At 44.2% G+C, this 20,727-nt stretch overlaps 1 protein-coding gene across 2 annotated transcripts in view; it reads left to right on the top strand.

Annotated features, from left to right (window-relative positions):
• The first annotated feature begins 6,272 nt into the window (after nt 1–6,272).
• Nucleotides 6,273–20,727, top strand: part of LOC110528589 (protein phosphatase 1 regulatory subunit 1A) — a 54,223-nt gene continuing 39,768 nt past the window's right edge. The window contains exon 1 of one of the 2 annotated variants that reach the window (XM_021610718.2): nt 6,273–6,743. In XM_021610718.2, coding sequence (XP_021466393.2) covers nt 6,663–6,743 — 81 coding nt within the window. In that variant the 5' untranslated portion in view covers nt 6,273–6,662. The remainder of the gene's footprint in view (nt 6,744–20,727) is intronic. The other variant, XM_021610719.2, reaches the window with a different exon arrangement.

Below are 20,727 nucleotides of genomic sequence, written 5' to 3'. Positions count from 1 at the left end.
CATTCCTGATCAGAGTGGAAGGAGGCTATGGTACAGGACATACCTGATCAGAGTGTTGGGAGGCTATGTTACAGCACATGACTGATCAGAGTGTTGGGAGGCTATGTTACAGGACATGACTGATCAGAGTGGAAGGAGGCTACGTTACAGGACATACCTGATCAGAGTGGAGAATATGTTACAGGACATTCCTGATCAGAGTGGAAGGAGGCAATGTTACAGGACATTCCTGATCAGAGTGGAAGGAGGCTACGTTACAGGACATGACCTGATCAGAGTGGAGAATATGTTACAGGACATACCTGATCAGAGTGGAAGGAGGCTACGTTACAGGACATACCTGATCAGAGTGGAAGGAGGCTATGTTACAGGACATGACTGATCAGAGTGGAGAATATGTTACAGGACATTCCTGATCAGAGTGGATAATATTTTACAGGACATACCAGATCAGTGTTGGGAGGCTATGTTACAGGACATACAAGATCAGTGTTGGGAGGCTATGTTACAGGACATTCCTGATCAGAGTGGAGAGAGGCTATGTTACAGGACATGACTGATCAGAGTGGAGGGAGGCTATGTTACAGAACATGACTGATCAGAGTGGAGGGAGGCTATGGTACAGGACATACCTGATCAGAGTGTTGGGAGGCTATGTTACAGGACATACCTGATCAGAGTGTTGGGAGGCTATGTTACAGGACATGACTGATCAGAGTGTTGGGAGGCTATGTTACAGGACATGACTGATCAGAGTGGAGGGAGGCTATGTTACAGGACATGACTGATCAGAGTGGAGGGAGGCTATGTTACAGGACATACTGTCACACCCTGACCATAGTTTACTTTGTATGTTTCTATGTTTTGGTTGGTCAGGGTGTGATCTGAGTGGGCATTCTATGTTACATGTCTAGTTTGTCCAGTTCTATGTTCGGCCTGATATGGTTCTCAATCAGAGGCAGGTGTTCGTCATTGTCTCTGATTGGGAACCATATTTAGGTAGCCTGGGTTTCACTGTGTGTTTGTTCCTGTCTATGTGTTTTCACCAGATAGGGCTGTTTAGGTTTTCGTTACGTTCATTACGTTATTTATTTTGTAGTGTTTGTATTGATTCGTGTTTTACGTTTGTTTATTAAAACATGGATCGCAATCTACACGCTGCATTTTGGTCCGATCCTTGTTCTACCTCTTCATCAGAGGAGGAGATAGAAGAAAACCGTTACACATACCTGATCAGAGTGGAGGGAGGCTATGTTACAGGACATACCTGATCAGAGTGGAAAGAGGCTATGTTACAGGACATACCTGATCAGAGTGGAGGGAGGCTATGTTACAGGACATACCTGATCAGAGTGGAGGGAGGCTATGTTACAGGACATACCTGATCAGAGTGGAAAGAGGCTATGTTACAGGACATACCTGATCAGAGTGGAGGGAGGCTATGTTACAGGACATACCTGATCAGAGTGGAGGGAGGCTATGTTACAGGACATTCCTGATCAGAGTGGAGGGAGGCTATGTTACAGGACATTCCTGATCAGAGTGGAGGGAGGCTATGTTACAGGACATATCTGATCAGAGTGGAGGGAGGCTATGTTACAGGACATTCCTGATCAGAGTGGAGGGAGGCTCTGTTACAGGACATACCTGATCAGAGTGGAGGGAGGCTATGTTACAGGACATACCTGATCAGAGTGGAGGGAGGCTATGTTACAGGACATACCTGATCAGAGTGGAAGGAGGCTATGTTACAGGACATACCTGATCAGAGTGGAGGGAGGCCATGTTACAGGACATACCTGATCAGAGTGGAGGGAGGCTATGTTACAGGACATACCTGATCAGAGTGGAGGGAGGCTATGTTACAGGACATACCTGATCAGAGTGGAGGGAGGCTATGTTACAGGACATACCTGATCAGAGTGGAGGGAGGCTATTTTACAGGACATTCCTGATCAGAGTGGAAGGAGGCTATGGTACAGGACATACCTGATCAGAGTGTTGGGAGGCTATGTTACAGCACATGACTGATCAGAGTGTTGGGAGGCTATGTTACAGGACATGACTGATCAGAGTGGAAGGAGGCTACGTTACAGGACATACCTGATCAGAGTGGAGAATATGTTACAGGACATTCCTGATCAGAGTGGAAGGAGGCAATGTTACAGGACATTCCTGATCAGAGTGGAAGGAGGCTACGTTACAGGACATACCTGATCAGAGTGGAGAATATGTTACAGGACATACCTGATCAGAGTGGAAGGAGGCTACGTTACAGGACATACCTGATCAGAGTGGAAGGAGGCTATGTTACAGGACATGACTGATCAGAGTGGAGAATATGTTACAGGACATTCCTGATCAGAGTGGATAATATTTTACAGGACATACCAGATCAGTGTTGGGAGGCTATGTTACAGCACATGACTGATCAGAGTGGAGAGAGGCTATGTTACAGGACATGACTGATCAGAGTGTTGGGAGGCTATGTTACAGGACATGACTGATCAGAGTGGAAGGAGGCTACGTTACAGGACATACCTGATCAGAGTGGAGAATATGTTACAGGACATTCCTGATCAGAGTGGAAGGAGGCAATGTTACAGGACATTCCTGATCAGAGTGGAAGGAGGCTACGTTACAGGACATACCTGATCAGAGTGGAGAATATGTTACAGGACATACCTGATCAGAGTGGAAGGAGGCTACGTTACAGGACATACCTGATCAGAGTGGAAGGAGGCTATGTTACAGGACATGACTGATCAGAGTGGAGAATATGTTACAGGACATTCCTGATCAGAGTGGATAATATTTTACAGGACATACCAGATCAGTGTTGGGAGGCTATGTTACAGGACATACAAGATCAGTGTTGGGAGGCTATGTTACAGGACATTCCTGATCAGAGTGGAGAGAGGCTATGTTACAGGACATGACTGATCAGAGTGGAGGGAGGCTATGTTACAGAACATGACTGATCAGAGTGGAGGGAGGCTATGGTACAGGACATACCTGATCAGAGTGTTGGGAGGCTATGTTACAGGACATACCTGATCAGAGTGTTGGGAGGCTATGTTACAGGACATGACTGATCAGAGTGTTGGGAGGCTATGTTACAGGACATGACTGATCAGAGTGGAGGGAGGCTATGTTACAGGACATGACTGATCAGAGTGGAGGGAGGCTATGTTACAGGACATACTGTCACACCCTGACCATAGTTTACTTTGTATGTTTCTATGTTTTGGTTGGTCAGGGTGTGATCTGAGTGGGCATTCTATGTTACATGTCTAGTTTGTCCAGTTCTATGTTCGGCCTGATATGGTTCTCAATCAGAGGCAGGTGTTCGTCATTGTCTCTGATTGGGAACCATATTTAGGTAGCCTGGGTTTCACTGTATGTTTGTTCCTGTCTATGTGTTTTCACCAGATAGGGCTGTTTAGGTTTTCGTTACGTTCATTACGTTATTTATTTTGTAGTGTTTGTATTGATTCGTGTTTTACGTTTGTTTATTAAAACATGGATCGCAATCTACACGCTGCATTTTGGTCCGATCCTTGTTCTACCTCTTCATCAGAGGAGGAGAAAGAAGAAAACCGTTACACATACCTGATCAGAGTGGAGGGAGGCTATGTTACAGGACATACCTGATCAGAGTGGAAAGAGGCTATGTTACAGGACATACCTGATCAGAGTGGAGGGAGGCTATGTTACAGGACATACCTGATCAGAGTGGAGGGAGGCTATGTTACAGGACATACCTGATCAGAGTGGAAAGAGGCTATGTTACAGGACATACCTGATCAGAGTGGAGGGAGGCTATGTTACAGGACATACCTGATCAGAGTGGAGGGAGGCTATGTTACAGGACATTCCTGATCAGAGTGGAGGGAGGCTATGTTACAGGACATTCCTGATCAGAGTGTTGGGAGGCTATGTTACAGGACATTCCTGATCAGAGTGGAGGGAGGCTATGTTACAGGACATACCTGATCAGAGTGGAGGGAGGCTATGTTACAGGACATTCCTGATCAGAGTGGAGGGAGGCTATGTTACAGGACATACCTGATCAGAGTGGAGGGAGGCTATGTTACAGGACATTCCTGATCAGAGTGGAGGGAGGCTATGTTACAGGACATACCTGATCAGAGTGGAGGGAGGCTATGTTACAGGACATTCCTGATCAGAGTGGAGGGAGGCTATGTTACAGGACATACCTGATCAGAGTGGAGGGAGGCTATGTTACAGGACATTCCTGATCAGAGTGGAGGGAGGCTATGTTACAGGACATACCTGATCAGAGTGGAGGGAGGCTATGTTACAGGACATACCTGATCAGAGTGGAGGGAGGCTATGTTACAGGACATACCTGATCAGAGTGGAAGGAGGCTATGTTACAGGACATACCTGATCAGAGTGGAGGGAGGCCATGTTACAGGACATACCTGATCAGAGTGGAGGGAGGCTATGTTACAGGACATACCTGATCAGAGTGGAGGGAGGCTATGTTACAGGACATACCTGATCAGAGTGGAGGGAGGCTATGTTACAGGACATACCTGATCAGAGTGGAGGGAGGCTATTTTACAGGACATTCCTGATCAGAGTGGAAGGAGGCTATGGTACAGGACATACCTGATCAGAGTGTTGGGAGGCTATGTTACAGCACATGACTGATCAGAGTGGAGGGAGGCTATGGTACAGGACATACCTGATCAGAGTGTTGGGAGGCTATGTTACAGGACATGACTGATCAGAGTGGAAGGAGGCTACGTTACAGGACATACCTGATCAGAGTGGAGAATATGTTACAGGACATTCCTGATCAGAGTGGAAGGAGGCAATGTTACAGGACATTCCTGATCAGAGTGGAAGGAGGCTACGTTACAGGACATACCTGATCAGAGTGGAGAATATGTTACAGGACATACCTGATCAGAGTGGAAGGAGGCTACGTTACAGGACATACCTGATCAGAGTGGAAGGAGGCTATGTTACAGGACATGACTGATCAGAGTGGAGAATATGTTACAGGACATTCCTGATCAGAGTGGATAATATTTTACAGGACATACCAGATCAGTGTTGGGAGGCTATGTTACAGGACATACAAGATCAGTGTTGGGAGGCTATGTTACAGGACATTCCTGATCAGAGTGGAGAGAGGCTATGTTACAGGACATGACTGATCAGAGTGGAGGGAGGCTATGTTACAGAACATGACTGATCAGAGTGGAGGGAGGCTATGGTACAGGACATACCTGATCAGAGTGTTGGGAGGCTATGTTACAGGACATGACTGATCAGAGTGGAGGGAGGCTATTTTACAGGACATACCTGATCAGAGTGGAGAATATGTTACAGAACATACCTGATCAGAGTTTTGGGAGGCTATGTTACAGGACATGACTGATCAGAGTGTTGGGAGGCTATGTTACAGGACATTCCTGATCAGAGTGGAGGGAGGCTATGCTACAGGACATGACTGATCAGAGTGTTGGGAGGCTATGTTACAGGACATGACTGATCAGAGTGGAGGGAGGCTATGTTACAGGACATACCTGATCAGAGTGTTGGGAGGCTATGTTTACAGGACATACCTGATCAGAGTGGAGGGAGGCTATGTTACAGGACATGTCGAATCAGAATGAATACAGCAGAGCATCTATCTGTCACAGCTTTATCTTATCTTATCTTACTGACAATGACATCTTGATATCATATCTGATCGGACCTGATTCCTCATGATCTTATCATAAATGACCATGATGTCTTGATATCATGTATTTTCTGACATGACATATGACGACCACGGACATGTCTCTGTCTTGTGGCTTGGCTGTAAATGTTAATAAATACAGGTCAATATTACATGTCTAAAGATGAAAGGGACGTCCGCTGTGTTATGTTCAGTACCCATCAATATGTTATGTAGTGTATGTGTTGTGTACATCTGCATGTGTGTGTGTAGGTGTGTGTGTAGGTGTGTTGTGCTGTGTGTGTGTGTAGGTGTTTGACTTTTTTTTAAAAATCCATCATCACTAAAATATTTTTACTGAGCATGATGGTGTGATGTATTTGGCTGCTTGTAGGAGTTAGGAGAGCCTCAGCCTCCGGCTTGGTTTGGCTCTGCAGTTAAGTCCCAGTGCAAGACCAGCCAATAGAACGAGAGAGAGGGGAGAGGGGGCGGGGTCAAGTGCGAGAGGGAGGCAGACTCAGCGAATGAGAGAGAGAGAGAGAGAGAGAGAGAAAGAGAGAGAGGTCTTCAGAGCGCAGTATGCCCTTGCTTCCCTCTCTAGTACAGAACTGAAAGGAGACCGGGCAGAGGAACAGAGGAACAGAGGAACACAGGAACACAGTAATAGTAGAGCTGGAAAAGAAAGAAAGAGACTGAAAGAGTACGGCATAGAAAGGACAGGGAGAGAGAGAGAAAGGGGGTAATAGAAGGGTACAGGTGTGAAGAGACAGAGAGACAGAGATAGAGAGACAGAGAGACAGGCATACTCAGAGAGACAGAGAGACAGACAGGCTCAGAGAGACAGAGATAGAGAGACAGAGAGACAGACAGACTCAGAGAGACAGAGATAGAGAGAGAAAGCGCTCGATAGTGATCTGTGCATCTTCTACTCTACTACTACTACTCTACCACCAGCAGGACCATGGAGACAGGCAGCCCCAGGAAGATCCAGTTCACCATGCCTCTCCTCGACTCACACCTGGACCCAGAGGCTGCTGAACAGGTGAGGAGGCAGTGGGGGTGATCATACAGGACCTTACACAAGCAGTTAGCTTTCCTAGGTGTTACTTACAGGATCAATGAGGTACAGTTTTACCGGTGCTATCGCAGCCAGTCTTCAATCTGAACAGACATAGGGGCAGGCTGGAAATGGGGCTAGGCTAGTGGGTCGCAGGCGGTTATGGCACAGGACGACATAGTCTCTCAATAGTGTCCATTCTGAGAGCATTCGGTGGGTCGGGATCAATTAGTTATGACACGGGGAGGTTGTAGCCCTTACAGAGCAGAGTGTGAATCTCAATAGTTGGCGTGACTATTAAATTGGTTATTTGCATCTTCCTCCTTCCGTTTTATTAAATTATTATAATCTTTTCACGCTGCTGCTACTCACTGTTTATAATCTATGCATAGTCACTTTACCCCTACCTACATGTACATATTACCTCAATTACCTGTACCTGTACCCCCACACATTGTCTTTGTACCTGTACCCCTGTATATAGAGTTGTTATTGTAATTTTATTGTCTTATTTTATACATTTATTAACTTTAGTTAGTAAATATTATTTTTTCTCTAATTTTTCTTAAAGCTACATTTCTGGTTAACAGCTTGTAAGGAAGCATTCCGCTCTACAACTGTTGTATTCGGCACAGGTGACATATAACATATTATTTAATTTAAAGCTCAATGTTAAATTAAAATCTCCTTACCCTCATATGTAAACCAACAAGACACCAATGTCGATGTACACAACACTTTCGTCCTGATCCGTCCAGCCGTTACCAAGAACCACTGGATTGTTTACAGGGCTGTCAGTATAAGGGGTCATCAGACTATTTTTTTTACACAAACCTACGTAACTCAAAATCTAGTCATCGAATAAAATCATGGCTACAGCGTCCAAAAGGTGAACGTACTTACAGAACCAGTCAAAAGTTTGGACACACCTACTCATTCAAGGGGTTTTCTTTATTTTTTACTATTTTTTTACTATTTTCTACATTGTAGAATAATAGTGAAGACATCAAAACTATGAAATAACACATATTGAATCATGTAGTAACCAAATGAAACATACGGAATCATGTACACGTAGTAACAAAAAAAGTGTTTAGCAAATCTAAATCTAAGCAAATCTAAATATATTTTATATTTGAGATTCTTCAAAGTAGCCACCCTTTGCCTTGATGACAGCTTTGAACACTCTTGGCATTCTCTCAACCAGCCTCATGTTCACCTGGAAATGCATTTCAATTAGCAAGTGTGCCTTGTTAAAAGTGTATTTGTGGAATTTCTTTCCGTCTTAATGCCAGTCAGTTGTGTTGTTTTATTTATTTATTTATTTTACCTTTATTAACCAGGTAGGCAAGTTGAGAACAAGTTCTCATTTACAATTGCGACCTGGCCAAGATAAAGCAAAGCAGTTCGAGATAAGGTAGGGGTGGTATACAGAAGATGCCCTATTTGGTAAAAGACCAAGTCCATATTATGGCGAGAACAGCTCCAATAAACAAATAGAAACATTACTTTAAGACATGAAGGTCAGTAAATGCAGAACATTTCAAGAACTTTCTTCAAGTGCAGTAGTAAAAACAATCAAGCGCTATGATGAAACTGGCTCTCATGAGGACCGCCACAGGAAAGGAATACCCAGAGTTACCTCTGCTGCAGAGAATAAGTTCATTAGAGTTACCAGCCTCAGAAATTGCAGAGTTCTAATAACAGACACATCTCAACATCAACTGTTCAGAGGAGACTGTGTGAATCAGGCCTTCGTGGTCGAATTGCTGCAAAGAAACCACTTCTAAAGGACACCAACAATAAGATGAGATTTGCTAGGGCTAAGAAACATGAGCAATGGACATTAGACCGGTGGAAATCTGTCCTTTGGTCTGATGAGTCCAAGTTTAAGATTTTTGGTTCCAACCTCCATGTCTTTGTGAGATGCAGAGTAGGTGAACGGATGATCTCCGCATGTTTAGTTCCCACCGTTAAGCATGGAGGAGGAGGTGCTTTGCTGGTGACACTGTCAGTGATTTATTTAGAATTCAAGGCACACTTAACCAGCATTCTGCAGCGATACGCCAACCCATCTGGTTTGCGCTTAGTGGGACTATCATTCGCTTTTCAACAGGACAATGACCCCACACACCTCCAGGCTGTGTAAGGGCTATTTGATCAAGAAGGATAGTGATGGAGTGCTGCATCAGATGACCTGGCCTCCACAATCACCCGACCTCAACCCAATTGAGATGGTTTGGGATGAGTTGGACAGCAGAGTGAAGGAAAAGCAGCCACCAATTGCTCAGCATATGTGGGATCTCCTTCAAGACTGTTGGAAAAGCATTCCAGGTGAAGCTGGTTGAGACTATGCCTAGCGTGTGCAAAGCTGTCATCAAGGCAAAACGGTGGCTACTTTGATGAATCTCAAACATAAAATACATTTTGATTTGTTTAACACTTTTCTTGTTACTACGTGGACATGATTCCGTATGTGTTATTTCATTGTTTTTACAATGTAGAAAATAGGAGAAATAAATAAAAACCCTTGAATGAGTAGGTGTGTCCAAATATTTGACTGGTACTGTATATATATAAATATATACAATGAGGCTGTATGTATTTTTAGATGTAGGCCTATTTATTGTGCATGTGTGTTATTGTATCGTCATCACCTTTATAGCAAAACTAAATACAAATACACACAACACATAACAGAGGTAATGAACTGTTCAGCACAGCAATTGATAAAACCATAAGACCATTTTTGAAAAAACAAGTGGTTCAGAGCTTATGTCAATATTACACAGGTGAGCTGATATCATTCTGTCACAGCTTCCCGTGTTGATAGGGGGTATTGTAATTAGTCATTCTGTGCCAGTTTAATTTCATTTCCATTGAAAGCTCTGTTAGTTACCATACAGAACACACTGTTTGTTAGCTCCACCTAAGCTACTAATCGTCATATCAAGATATCGTATTGCTGCATGTGCTCCTAAGCATAGGGGTACGTATAATAGTAATCTTGTGCACATTTACCTGAATTCTATTATTATTTCTGCCAGTTTGTGTGCAATCAGGAAGCCCATTGTGGCTAGCTCATCCAATTCTATTAACAATTATGTCCCCATGTATCCACCATGGACACTCCTGCTGTTGTCACATCTTGTATAGGGCTCGGACTGTTCCATATACATGTGCAAAGCCTGATGTTTAACATTTCTGGATGTATGGGTGCATGTTACTAGCCCAGACGTTACGGTCATCTCAGAGACCTGGCTGAATAATTTGATTATAGATAAGTTGCCGTTTTAGATGTGATGGACTTCTGTTATGGCATAATGCTCTCTTAGCATCTCTGTCCCCAAAAATGTGTGAGATGTTGGCTGTAAAAGTGGCCATAAGCTAGAATGTGCATATATTTATTACTGAAGTCTACCGCCTCCCAGCCGCTTCGCGGAGGCTGTTGGTACTATTTCTGATGATTTAAAACCCTTTCTGGTATCTAAACTGGTTGTGTTAGGAGATGTTGATTGGCTTACCGTATCCTGACTAACCGTCCCCATAAGTATTTGGCTACTGGTGATTTTGCTAATTATATCAGCAACCACTGGCCTATTGATTGTCTTAGAGATACCAAATTGAAAAACTCTGACCATCGTATAATTGTGAAGATAAAATAAATTCTTGCCCCAGGCGTTCCTGCATGATCGTTATTATTGAGAGCGTTTTTTCTACTAGACCCTGTTTTGACACTCACAATTTTCTGATCCATTTGTTATCTCTCTGGCTGAGCAACTCCGAGTTAAACAACTAGACTAATCCATGGTACTCTCCTGTACTCTCAGATATCTTCTTCATAAGAAATCAACAAAATATTACGCTTAAACTCAAATGCAATAACTGAAAAAAACGTTATTTTTTAAAGAATGTTTTAAAAATGGTATAATCCTTGTAAATTATATCATAAATGGGACTAGTGGAGTTATGTCACACATGGAACTAACAGAAATATATGAAAATGTCTGCTCTAACCAAAATTACAACCAAGTAATTGCAGCATTACTGTAAAAATGGAGGAGGAAAGTGGGAAGGGGAGAAGGTAAGGAACTTGTCAGCCCTGCATTAAAGTCCAAAACTGATTAAAGAAAATTGTGATAAATAAAAAAGTATACCCTTTTCACTTAAGGACCTTATAATTCGTAAAATAGTTGGGAAGAGATTTTTAATGTACCAATTCCATGGCACATGGTTTATGAACTGATACACAAAATGACGGTTGATTCCAAACATAGAGTTTTTATTTTTAAATGATTATACAAAATTCTTGCAACCAATAGAATATTATGTACAGTATATATGGGGATACTCCCATCCCAGCTCTGCAAATCTTGATGCAAAGAGACAGAATCATTAGATCATTTGTTTTGGTACTGTCCACATGTACAGTAGCATGTTTTTGGTAGCAGGTTCAGGTTTGGCTGAAGAATTGTAACATTTACTGTCCTCTGGGTGATTTGAAAAGTCAATCGATCAATAATATAATGCATCATAATATAATAGCAAAACATTTGATCTTTGATTTACAATCTGTAGAAACTATAAGAATAGAAAAGTTCAGAACTTTTGTGAAACATCACAGCACAGTTGAAAAATACATGGCAAATAGAAATCAAAACTATCTAAAGGGAGGGACTAAAAACAACAAGTTATAACCAATGTAAAATATACGGTGTCCGTAAAATGTATATGGCATGTAAACGCTGGAAGTAGAAGCCTAAGTGTTGTTTTTCCACCCCTTTCCAGGCTCCCTTGTCTTGCAAACATCCTATAATCATTTGTCAACAAACAGCTACGTTATGATCTATCAGTAAACAGTGTTCTTAATATTAACCAATCCGGATTCAGACCTAAACATGGTACCACTATGGCTACCGTGCATGTTGTAAATAATATTGCAAATGCCTTAGATGATAGAATGAATTGTGCTTCCATGTTTGTAGACTTCCATGTTTGTAGACTTCCATGTTTGTAGACTTGTTTCATAATTATCTCAATGACAGAACTCAAGGTAGATGATGTCAAAAAATATATACACGTATTCATGTGTATGCAGATACAGTGTTGTATTCCACAGATACAGTGTTGTATTCCACAGATACAGTGTTGTATTCCACAGATACAGTGTTGTATTCCGCAGATACAGTGTTGTATTCCGCAGATACAGTGTTGTATTCCACAGATACAGTGTTGTATTCCACAGGTACAGTGTTGTATTCCACAGATACAGTGTTGTATTCCACAGGTACAGTGTTGTATTCCACAGATACAGTGTTGTATTCCACAGATACAGTGTTGTATTCCACAGATACAGTGTTGTATTCCACAGATACAGTGTTGTATTCCACAGGTACAGTGTTGTATTCCACAGATACAGTGTTGTATTCCACAGATACAGTGTTGTATTCCACAGATACAGTGTTGTATTCCACAGATACAGTGTTGTATTCCATTGCTCCATCAGTTGACCAAGCCTTTTCAAATTGGAAGACAGATTTTCTAGCACTGTAGAGGTCACTATTGACTCTAAAGTCAGTACTGAATGTAAACAAAACTAAATGCTCTTTCTAGGTCCCATAACCAAGATTTAAATAAGTTTGTAATGACAAGTTTGAACAGTACACAAATTGAGTGAGTTCCTTCCTACAAATATGTAGGAAGGAATGTTTTTTGTTTTTAGTAGATTAATTAAACCTCTTGAAGCTAGGGGGCACTATTTTTATTTTTGGAAAAATAACGTCCCAAAGTAAACTGCCTATTTCTCAGGACCAGATGCTAGAATATGCATATAATTGACAGGATAGAAAACACTCTAAAGTTTCCAAAACTGTAAAAATATTGTCTGTGAGTATAACAGAACTGATTTTGCAGGCGAAATCCTGAGAAAAATCCAATCAGGAAGTGACCCTTATTTTGAAACCCCTGTCTTTCTATGTATCCCTATTCCCCATTGAAAGAGATATCAACCAGATTCCCTTTTCTACGTATGCCCTAAGGCAGGGGTGTCAAACTCAAATACCCAGTGGGCCAAAATGTAAAACCTGAACAAAGTCACGGGCCAACATTGAACAAATTAACCTTTTAATATGGACCCAAACAAGTTTTGCTTTAACATTGAATATGGAACAAGCATCGCTTATTACCATACAATATATAATTTAATAGTGGAGACATGCAAAATCGAATTTCAAATGAAAAAACACATCAATGGCATTCATTTATTAAATAAATAAAATTTAAATAAAAATTGTATGCCTCTTTTCTATTTGCAGCCTTCTGATTTAAATACCAAAATAAACTTTTTCGACTGGCTAATAATTTTACAAATAAAATGATAATAAATCAATCAACCATTCAAGCCCATGCCTTGTAGCAAGAAAAAGTGCATAAAGAAAACGTTAATTATTGCACACTGGTCTAATCTGATGTGCCCAAGCCAGATACCTGGCATCTCTTCTTGGATGCTAGTTCATCAATGTCTGGGCTCAAGCTCTGAGCTGAAGAAATCCTCAGTATCGAGCGAAGATGTTCATCAGTCAGACGTCTCCTGTGAGTTGTCATCTTCATCGAGGAGAAAAGTTGCTCGCATAGATAAGTGCTGCCGAACATGGAGAGCATCTGAGCAGCTTGGGTGCGGAGCTGAGGCATTGTGTCAGGGATGAACCGTGGAAACTGTGCGGCGCCCACAGCATCATACTTTGATTTCAGCGTGTCGTTGCACTGGAGTTCAATCAGCTCCATTTGGATGTTGGTTGGTGCATTTTTCACATCAACTGCGAAGGGATTACTAAGCAGTTCAAACTTGCATTTCTGGGCATCGAAGTCGGCAAATCGCCGGCTAAACTCAGCGGCGAGAACACTGAGTTTTTCAGCAAACTGTGCGCATGGGAACACGGCGGTAGAGATCTGCGCTTTTATGGATTGGCAGCAGGGAAAATGGCAAGGGTTTCCTTGCAGCATCTGATTCTCCCACAGGCACAGTATAGTTTTGAAGGCCCTCACTGCAGCGTACATGTCTGTGATGATGCGCCCCTGCCCCTGAAGCTGCAGGTTCAGCGCATCGAGATGGCTCGAGATGTCACAGAGAAAGGCCAGCTCACACAGGAACTTTTGCTCCCGGAGCTCTGCTGTATCCTTCCCTTTGGTTTCCAGGAATTGACATATTTCCTCACGCAGCTCGAAACATCTGTTCAGTACTTTTCCTCTGCTTAGCCATCTCACCTCTGTGTGATACGGCACGTCTGCGTATTCCGAACCACACTCCTCCAGAAAAGATTTAAACTGGCGGTGATTTAGACCTTTGGCTCTTATAAAGTTAACTACCTGTGTTACTGTGGTCATAACATGTTCCATCTTTAGGGCTTTGGCACACAGTGCTTCCTGATGTATGATGCAGTGGTAAACAGTTAGCTCATCTGCACAGTTCTCTTCCCGCATCTTCTCCCGAACCATGCCCACCAGTCCACTCTTTTTACCGCACATCGCTGGCGCACCATCTGTCGTTAATCCAACGAGTTTATCCCACGGCAGCTTTATTTCAGTTACACATTTGGAAACCTCCTCAAAGATTTCCTTTCCTGTGGTTGTGCCATGCATTGATTTGAATCCTAATAGCTCCTCCGTAACACACAGATTTGAGTCCACTCCACAGATGAAGACTGACAGCTGAGCAGTATCAGATGCGTCGCAGCTCTCATCCACAGCGAGGGAGAACGCAACAAAATCTTTTCCCTTTTCCATCAGCTGGTCATACAGATTGGTGGCAAGATCACATGTGCGATCAGCTACTGTGTTCCTGCTCAGGCTCACGTTTGAAAATGCTTGTTTTTTCTCTGGGCATACGAGGTCACAAACCTTCATCATGCACTTTTTCATGAACTCTCCCTCATTAAAGGGCCGGGCTGATTTTGCGATCTCTGCTGCCACTATATAACTAGCCTTTACAGCAGCCTCGCTTTGTGATGTGGCTTTTTTAAACATATTCTGTTGTGAAACCAAACTTCTTTTCATCTCCTCTACTTTCTGGCTCCTTTGAGTCATGTCCAGGTCCTTGTATTTGTCATGGTGTTTCGTTTCATAGTGTCGTCTAATGTTGTACTCCTTACTTACAGCCACGTTGACTCCACAAACAAGACAAACAGGTTTGTCTTTTACATATGTAAACAGATATTCTGCCTCCCACTTGTCCAGAAAGCTCCTGTTTTCTGCCTTTCTTTTCGCCATTTTTGGGAAGGGTTAGCTCGCTGACAGTTGTAGCGTCTATGTTGCTATGACTACTGTCACAGAGGAGAGAGCGTTTCTGGGTCCTGTCCTGATTGGCGCGCGAAAACAGCAGAGCATTATGGGATTCGTAGTATTAGTGGTGAATGCGCTGTATAATACCGGCGGGCCAGCTCTAGTAGTAATTTGGTATTGTCTCGCGGGCCAAATTTGGCCCGCGGGGTAATTATATTTGGCCCGCGAGACAACGGGCCAGAGTTTGACACCCATGCCCTAAGGTGTCTACAGCCTTTAGACGTAGTTTCACGCCTTTATGTTGAAGAATGAGCGTAAACGAACACATTGCGTAAGTGGCCAGCTGATGGCCCTGAGTGATTCTTGCGTAAAAGAGAGAGGTAGCCATTTTTCCTCCCGGTCCTACTGAAAAGCCAACTGTCCCGGTTGATATATTATCAAATAGATATTTGAAAAACACCTTGAGGATTGATTATAAACAACGTTTGCCATGTTTCTGTCGATATTATGTAGCTAATTTGGAATAGTTTTGGGCGTTTTCGTGACTGCAATTTCTCAGCCAAACGTGAAGAACAAACGGAGCTATTTCGCCTACAAAAATAAACTTTTTGGAAAAAAGGAACATTGGCTATGTAGCTGGGAGTCTCGTGAGTGAAAACATCCGAAGCTCATCAAAGGTAAACAATTTAATTTGATTGCTTTTCTGATTTCCGTGACCAAGTTACCTGCTGCTAGCTGGACAAAATGCTATTCTAGGCTATCGATAAACTTACACAAATGCTTGTCTAGCTTTGGCTGTAAAGTATATTTAGAAAATCTGAGATGACAGGGTGATTAACAAAAGGCTAAGCTGTGTCTCAATATATTTCACTTGTGATTTTCATGAATATGAATATTTTCTAGTAATATTTATGTCCGTTGCGTTATGCTAATTAGTGTCAGTTGATGATTCCGCTCCCGGACTCGGGATGGGGAGTTACTGGAGGTTAATCAGGAGTGTTGGGATAGATTAATAATACTGTTATAAATCATTAAGGTTATGGTCATGGGAGGGGACTCTTCATTTGTCTAATCGTCATTTGACATTTGACTTTTTGACAATTCTGGTTCACTGCCCTTCTACCCGTGATTTATTTGTATGTAACTTTAGGTTAAGTGTGTGTGTGTGTGTGTGTGTGTGTGTGTGTGTGTATGTGTGTGTGTGTGTGTGTGTGTGTGTGTGTGTGTGTGTGTGTGTGTGTGTGTGTGTGTGAGGAGGCGTGATGAGAGAGAGGTGTTGCTCAGGGATCACAGTGGGGTCAGCCTCTGGCTATAGCTCTGTCTGACGTACTGAGAGTCAGGAGGAAGTGAACCATGAATCGCACTGTCATCTTGTTACGATATCAATAGGCACTAATTACTGAGGAGGAAGTGAACCATGAATCACACTGTCCTCTTGTGACGATATCAATAGGCACTAATTACTGAGGAAGTGAACCATGAATCACACTGTCCTCTTGTTACGATATCAATAGGCACTAATTACTGAGGAGGAAGTGAACCATGAATCACACTGTCCTCTTGTGACGATATCAATAGACACTAATTACTGAGGAGGAAGTGAACCATGAATCACACTGTCCTCTTGTTACGATATCAATAGGCACTAATTACTGAGGAGGAAGTGAACCATGAATCACACTGTCCTCTTGTTACGATATCAATAGGCACTAATTACTGAGGAGGAAGTGAACCATGAATCAAGTGAAACATCTGTTCGAACACTCTTTGGTGCTGTATGTGTGAGGTTGTGTGTTTGTGTGTGTGTGTGTGTACGCACATTCACGTGTGTGTGTGTGTGTGTGTTATTTTGCCCGTGCATACGTTGGTAGGCTGCTTTACTGTCCTACAGTTACCTCTACTGGAATGATATAAGTTGTGGCAATCTCCTTCTCCCTCTGTTAGAGTCAGACAGCCTTGAGCACTGATCATGTAGCTCTCAGCCGCCCTGCAGAGAGAGACTTGGCTGGGTGCCACTCAGAGATGACACTCTTATGAATCCTGAGATGCTGAGAGCTGCATGGCTTTCCTGACATGGTGTAGTCAACCAGAGAGCCTATCAGAGCAGAGCTGGCTGACTGGCATCACAGAGCCTATCAGAGCAGAGTGTGGTCATCAAGGAGCCTATCAGAGCTGACTGACTGACATGGAGTGGTCATCACGGAGCCTATCAGAGCAGAGTGTGGGCATCACAGAGCCTATCAGAGCTGACTGACATGGTATGGGCATCACAGTATTTAAGTGTGGGGCTGACTGACGTGGTGTGGGCATCACGGAGCCTATCAGAGCAGAGTGTGGGCATCACAGAGCCTATCAGAATAGAGCTGACCGATGTGGTGTGGGCATCACAGATCCTATCAGAGCTGACTGATGTGGTTTGGGCATCACCGATCCTATCAGAGCTGACTGACGTGGTGTGGGCATCACAGATCCTATCAGAGCTGACTGACATGGTGTGGGCATCACAGATCCTATCAGAGCTGACTGACATGGTGTGGTCATCACGGAGCCTATCAGAGCAGAGTGTGGGCATCACAGAGCCTATCAGAATAGAGCTGGCTGACTGATGTGGTGTGGGCATCACAGAGCTTATCAGAGCTGACTGGTGTGGTGTGGGCATCATAGAGCTTATCAGAACAGAGCTGACTGATGTGGTGTGGGCACCACAGATCCTATCAGAGCTGACTGACGTGGTCTGGGCATCACAGAGCCTATCAGAGCTGACTGACGTGGTGTGGTCATCACGGAGCCTATCAGAGCTGACCGACGTGGTTTGGGCATCACAGTATTTCAGTGTGGGGCTGACTGACGTGGTGTGGGCATCACTGAGCCTATCAGAGCTGTGTGTGGGCATCACAGAGCCTATCAGAATAGAGATGGCTGACTGATCTGGTGTGGACATCATAGAGCTTATCAGAGCTGACTAACGTGGTGTGGGCATCACAGATCCTATCAGAGCTGATTGACGTGGTGTGGGCATCACAGAGCCTATCAGAGCTGATTGACGTGGTCTGGGCATCAAAGATCCTTTCAGAGCTGACTGACGTGGTCTGGGCATCACAGATCCTATCAGAGCTGACTGACGTGGTGTGGGCGTCATAGATCCTATCAGAGCTGACTGACGTGGTGTGGGCATCACAGATCCTATCAGAGCTGACTGACATGGTGTGGGCATCACGGAGCCTATCAGAGCAGAGTGTGGGCATCACAGAGCCTATCAGAGCTGACTGATGTGGTGTGGGCGTCATAGATCCTATCAGAGCTGACTGACCTGGTGTGGGCGTCATAGATCCTATCAGAGCTGACTGACGTGGTGTGGGCGTCATAGATCCTATCAGAGCTGACTGATGTGGTGTGGTCATCACGGAGCCTATCAGAGCAGAGTGTGGGCATCACAGAGCCTATCAGAATAGAGCTGGCTGACTGACGTGGTGTGGGCATCATAGATCCTATCAGAGCTGACTGACGTGGTGTGGGCATCACAGATCCTATCAGAGCTGACTGATGTGGTGTGGGCATCATAGATCCTATCAGAGCTGACTGACGTGGTGTGGGCATCACAGATCCTATCAGAGCTGACTGACGTGGTGTGGGTGTCATAGATCCTATCAGAGCTGACTGACGTGGTGTGGTCGTCATAGATCCTATCAGAGCTGACTGATGTGGTGTGGTCATCACGGAGCCTATCAGAGCAGAGTGTGGGCATCACAGAGCCTATCAGAATAGAGCTGGCTGACTGACGTGGTGTGGGCATCATAGATCCGATCAGAGCTGACTGACGTGGTGTGGGCATCACAGATCCTATCAGAGCTGACTGATGTGGTGTGGGCATCATAGATCCTATCAGAGCTGACTGACGTGGTGTGGGCATCACAGATCCTATCAGAGCTGACTGACGTGGTGTGGGTGTCATAGATCCTATCAGAGCTGACTGACGTGGTGTGGGCGTCATAGATCCTATCAGAGCTGACTGATGTGGTGTGGGCATCACAGTATTTCAGTGTGGGGCTGATAACAAGAGGCCAGCTGATATGCTTCAGCGTTTGTTTGGGTGTTTAAGTATTTTCTAGTGTTTCATTGTTAAAGTTTTTCAGTGTCTCACTATTCCAGTGTGAGGTATCAATGGAATTACTTTGTTTCAGTGTCAGTTTCGGTGTTTCAGTGCTTAGGTGATTTAAGTGGTTTGTGTTTCAACATTTCTGTGTTGTAATGTTTCAGTGTTTCACAGTGTTAGTTAAATGCTTTTTTTGTTGTGTAGCAGTGTAGCCAACTACTGGAACGACCCACTGGACACACACCGGCTGAATCAACATTGTTTCCACATCATTTCAATGAAATTACGTTGAACCAATGTGGATGAGACGTTGAATTGACGTCTGTGCCCAGTACTTTTTTTCGCAAAGTAGTTTGCATGTTCTTTTTCAAAGTAATTTGAGTTAGGTAAACTCTATTTTTCTTAAGGGTAGCTGTAGTGTAGCTTAAATTATTCCACTGTCAAGTAATTGGTAGCTTGATAAACTATATTTTCAGTAACTTCCTCAACACTGGTGTTTCAGTATTTTCAGGGATTTGTCATAGAACAGCCATGACATCACAGTGTCTCAGTGTGCCTGTGTTGGTATCACAGGCCTTCCTCCATGCCTCAGTACTCCTTGTTGTGCCTGGACACCTCATAGTGTGTAGATCAGGCTCTGGAGAGAAGCAGCATTCACTGTCCATCAAACTATCTCTCTGGGGGAAGGAGTACTGGGGGATGGAGTCCTGGCTATTGGAGTCCTAGGGGATGGTCCTCGGGGTTGGAGTCCTGGGGGTTGGAGTCCTGGGGGATGGAGTCCTGGGGGATGGAGTCCTGGGTGATGGAGTCCTTGGGTGGTAGAGTCCTGGAGGATGGTCCTGGAGGATTGTCCTGGGGGATGGAGTCCTGGGTGATGGAGTCCTTGAGGACTCCAGTCCCCCGTCCTAGGGGATGGTCCTGGGGGTTGGAGTCCTGGGGGTTGGAGTCCTGGGGGATGGTCCTGGGGGTTGGATTCCTGGGGCTGGAGTCCTGGGTGATGGAGTCCTTGAGGATGCGGCCCTGGGGGATGGAGTCCTGGGGGTTGAAGTCCTGGGGCTGGAGACCTGGGAGATGGTCCTGGGGGTTGGATTCCTGGAGCTGGAGTCCTGGGTGATGGAGTCCTTGAAGATGCGGTCCTGGGGGATGGAGTCCTGGAGGATGATCCTGGGGGATGGAGTCCTGGGGCTGGAGTCCTGGGTGGTAGAGTCCTGGAGGATGGTCCTGGGGGATGGAGTCCTGGGGGTTGGTGTCCTGGGGCTGGAGTCCTGGGTGATGGAGTCCTGGGTGGTAGAGTCCTGGAGGATGGTCCTGGGGGTTGGATTCCTGGGACTGGAGTCCTGGGGCTGGAGTCCTGGGGTTGGAGTCCTGGGTGGTAGAGTCCTGGAGGAACCGGCCCTGGGGGATGCTGCTGACTAACAACTGTAATCAGTTTCAAGGAACTAAGCATTTGGTTTGGAACGTACTTCTACATGTTTCAAAACAAATGCTGAGTTCCTTGTATGACATCATAATGTGGTTCTAATTTCTACTTCCCTAATCTCTTTCCCCACAGTGTTAGAATGACAGTGTATCAATTTCCACTTCCCTAATCTCTTTCCC

Source organism: Oncorhynchus mykiss, chromosome 7, assembly GCF_013265735.2.
Source record: "Oncorhynchus mykiss isolate Arlee chromosome 7, USDA_OmykA_1.1, whole genome shotgun sequence".
Classification (NCBI taxonomy): domain Eukaryota; kingdom Metazoa; phylum Chordata; class Actinopteri; order Salmoniformes; family Salmonidae; genus Oncorhynchus; species Oncorhynchus mykiss.
This window is presented reverse-complemented; position numbering and strand designations above follow the sequence as displayed.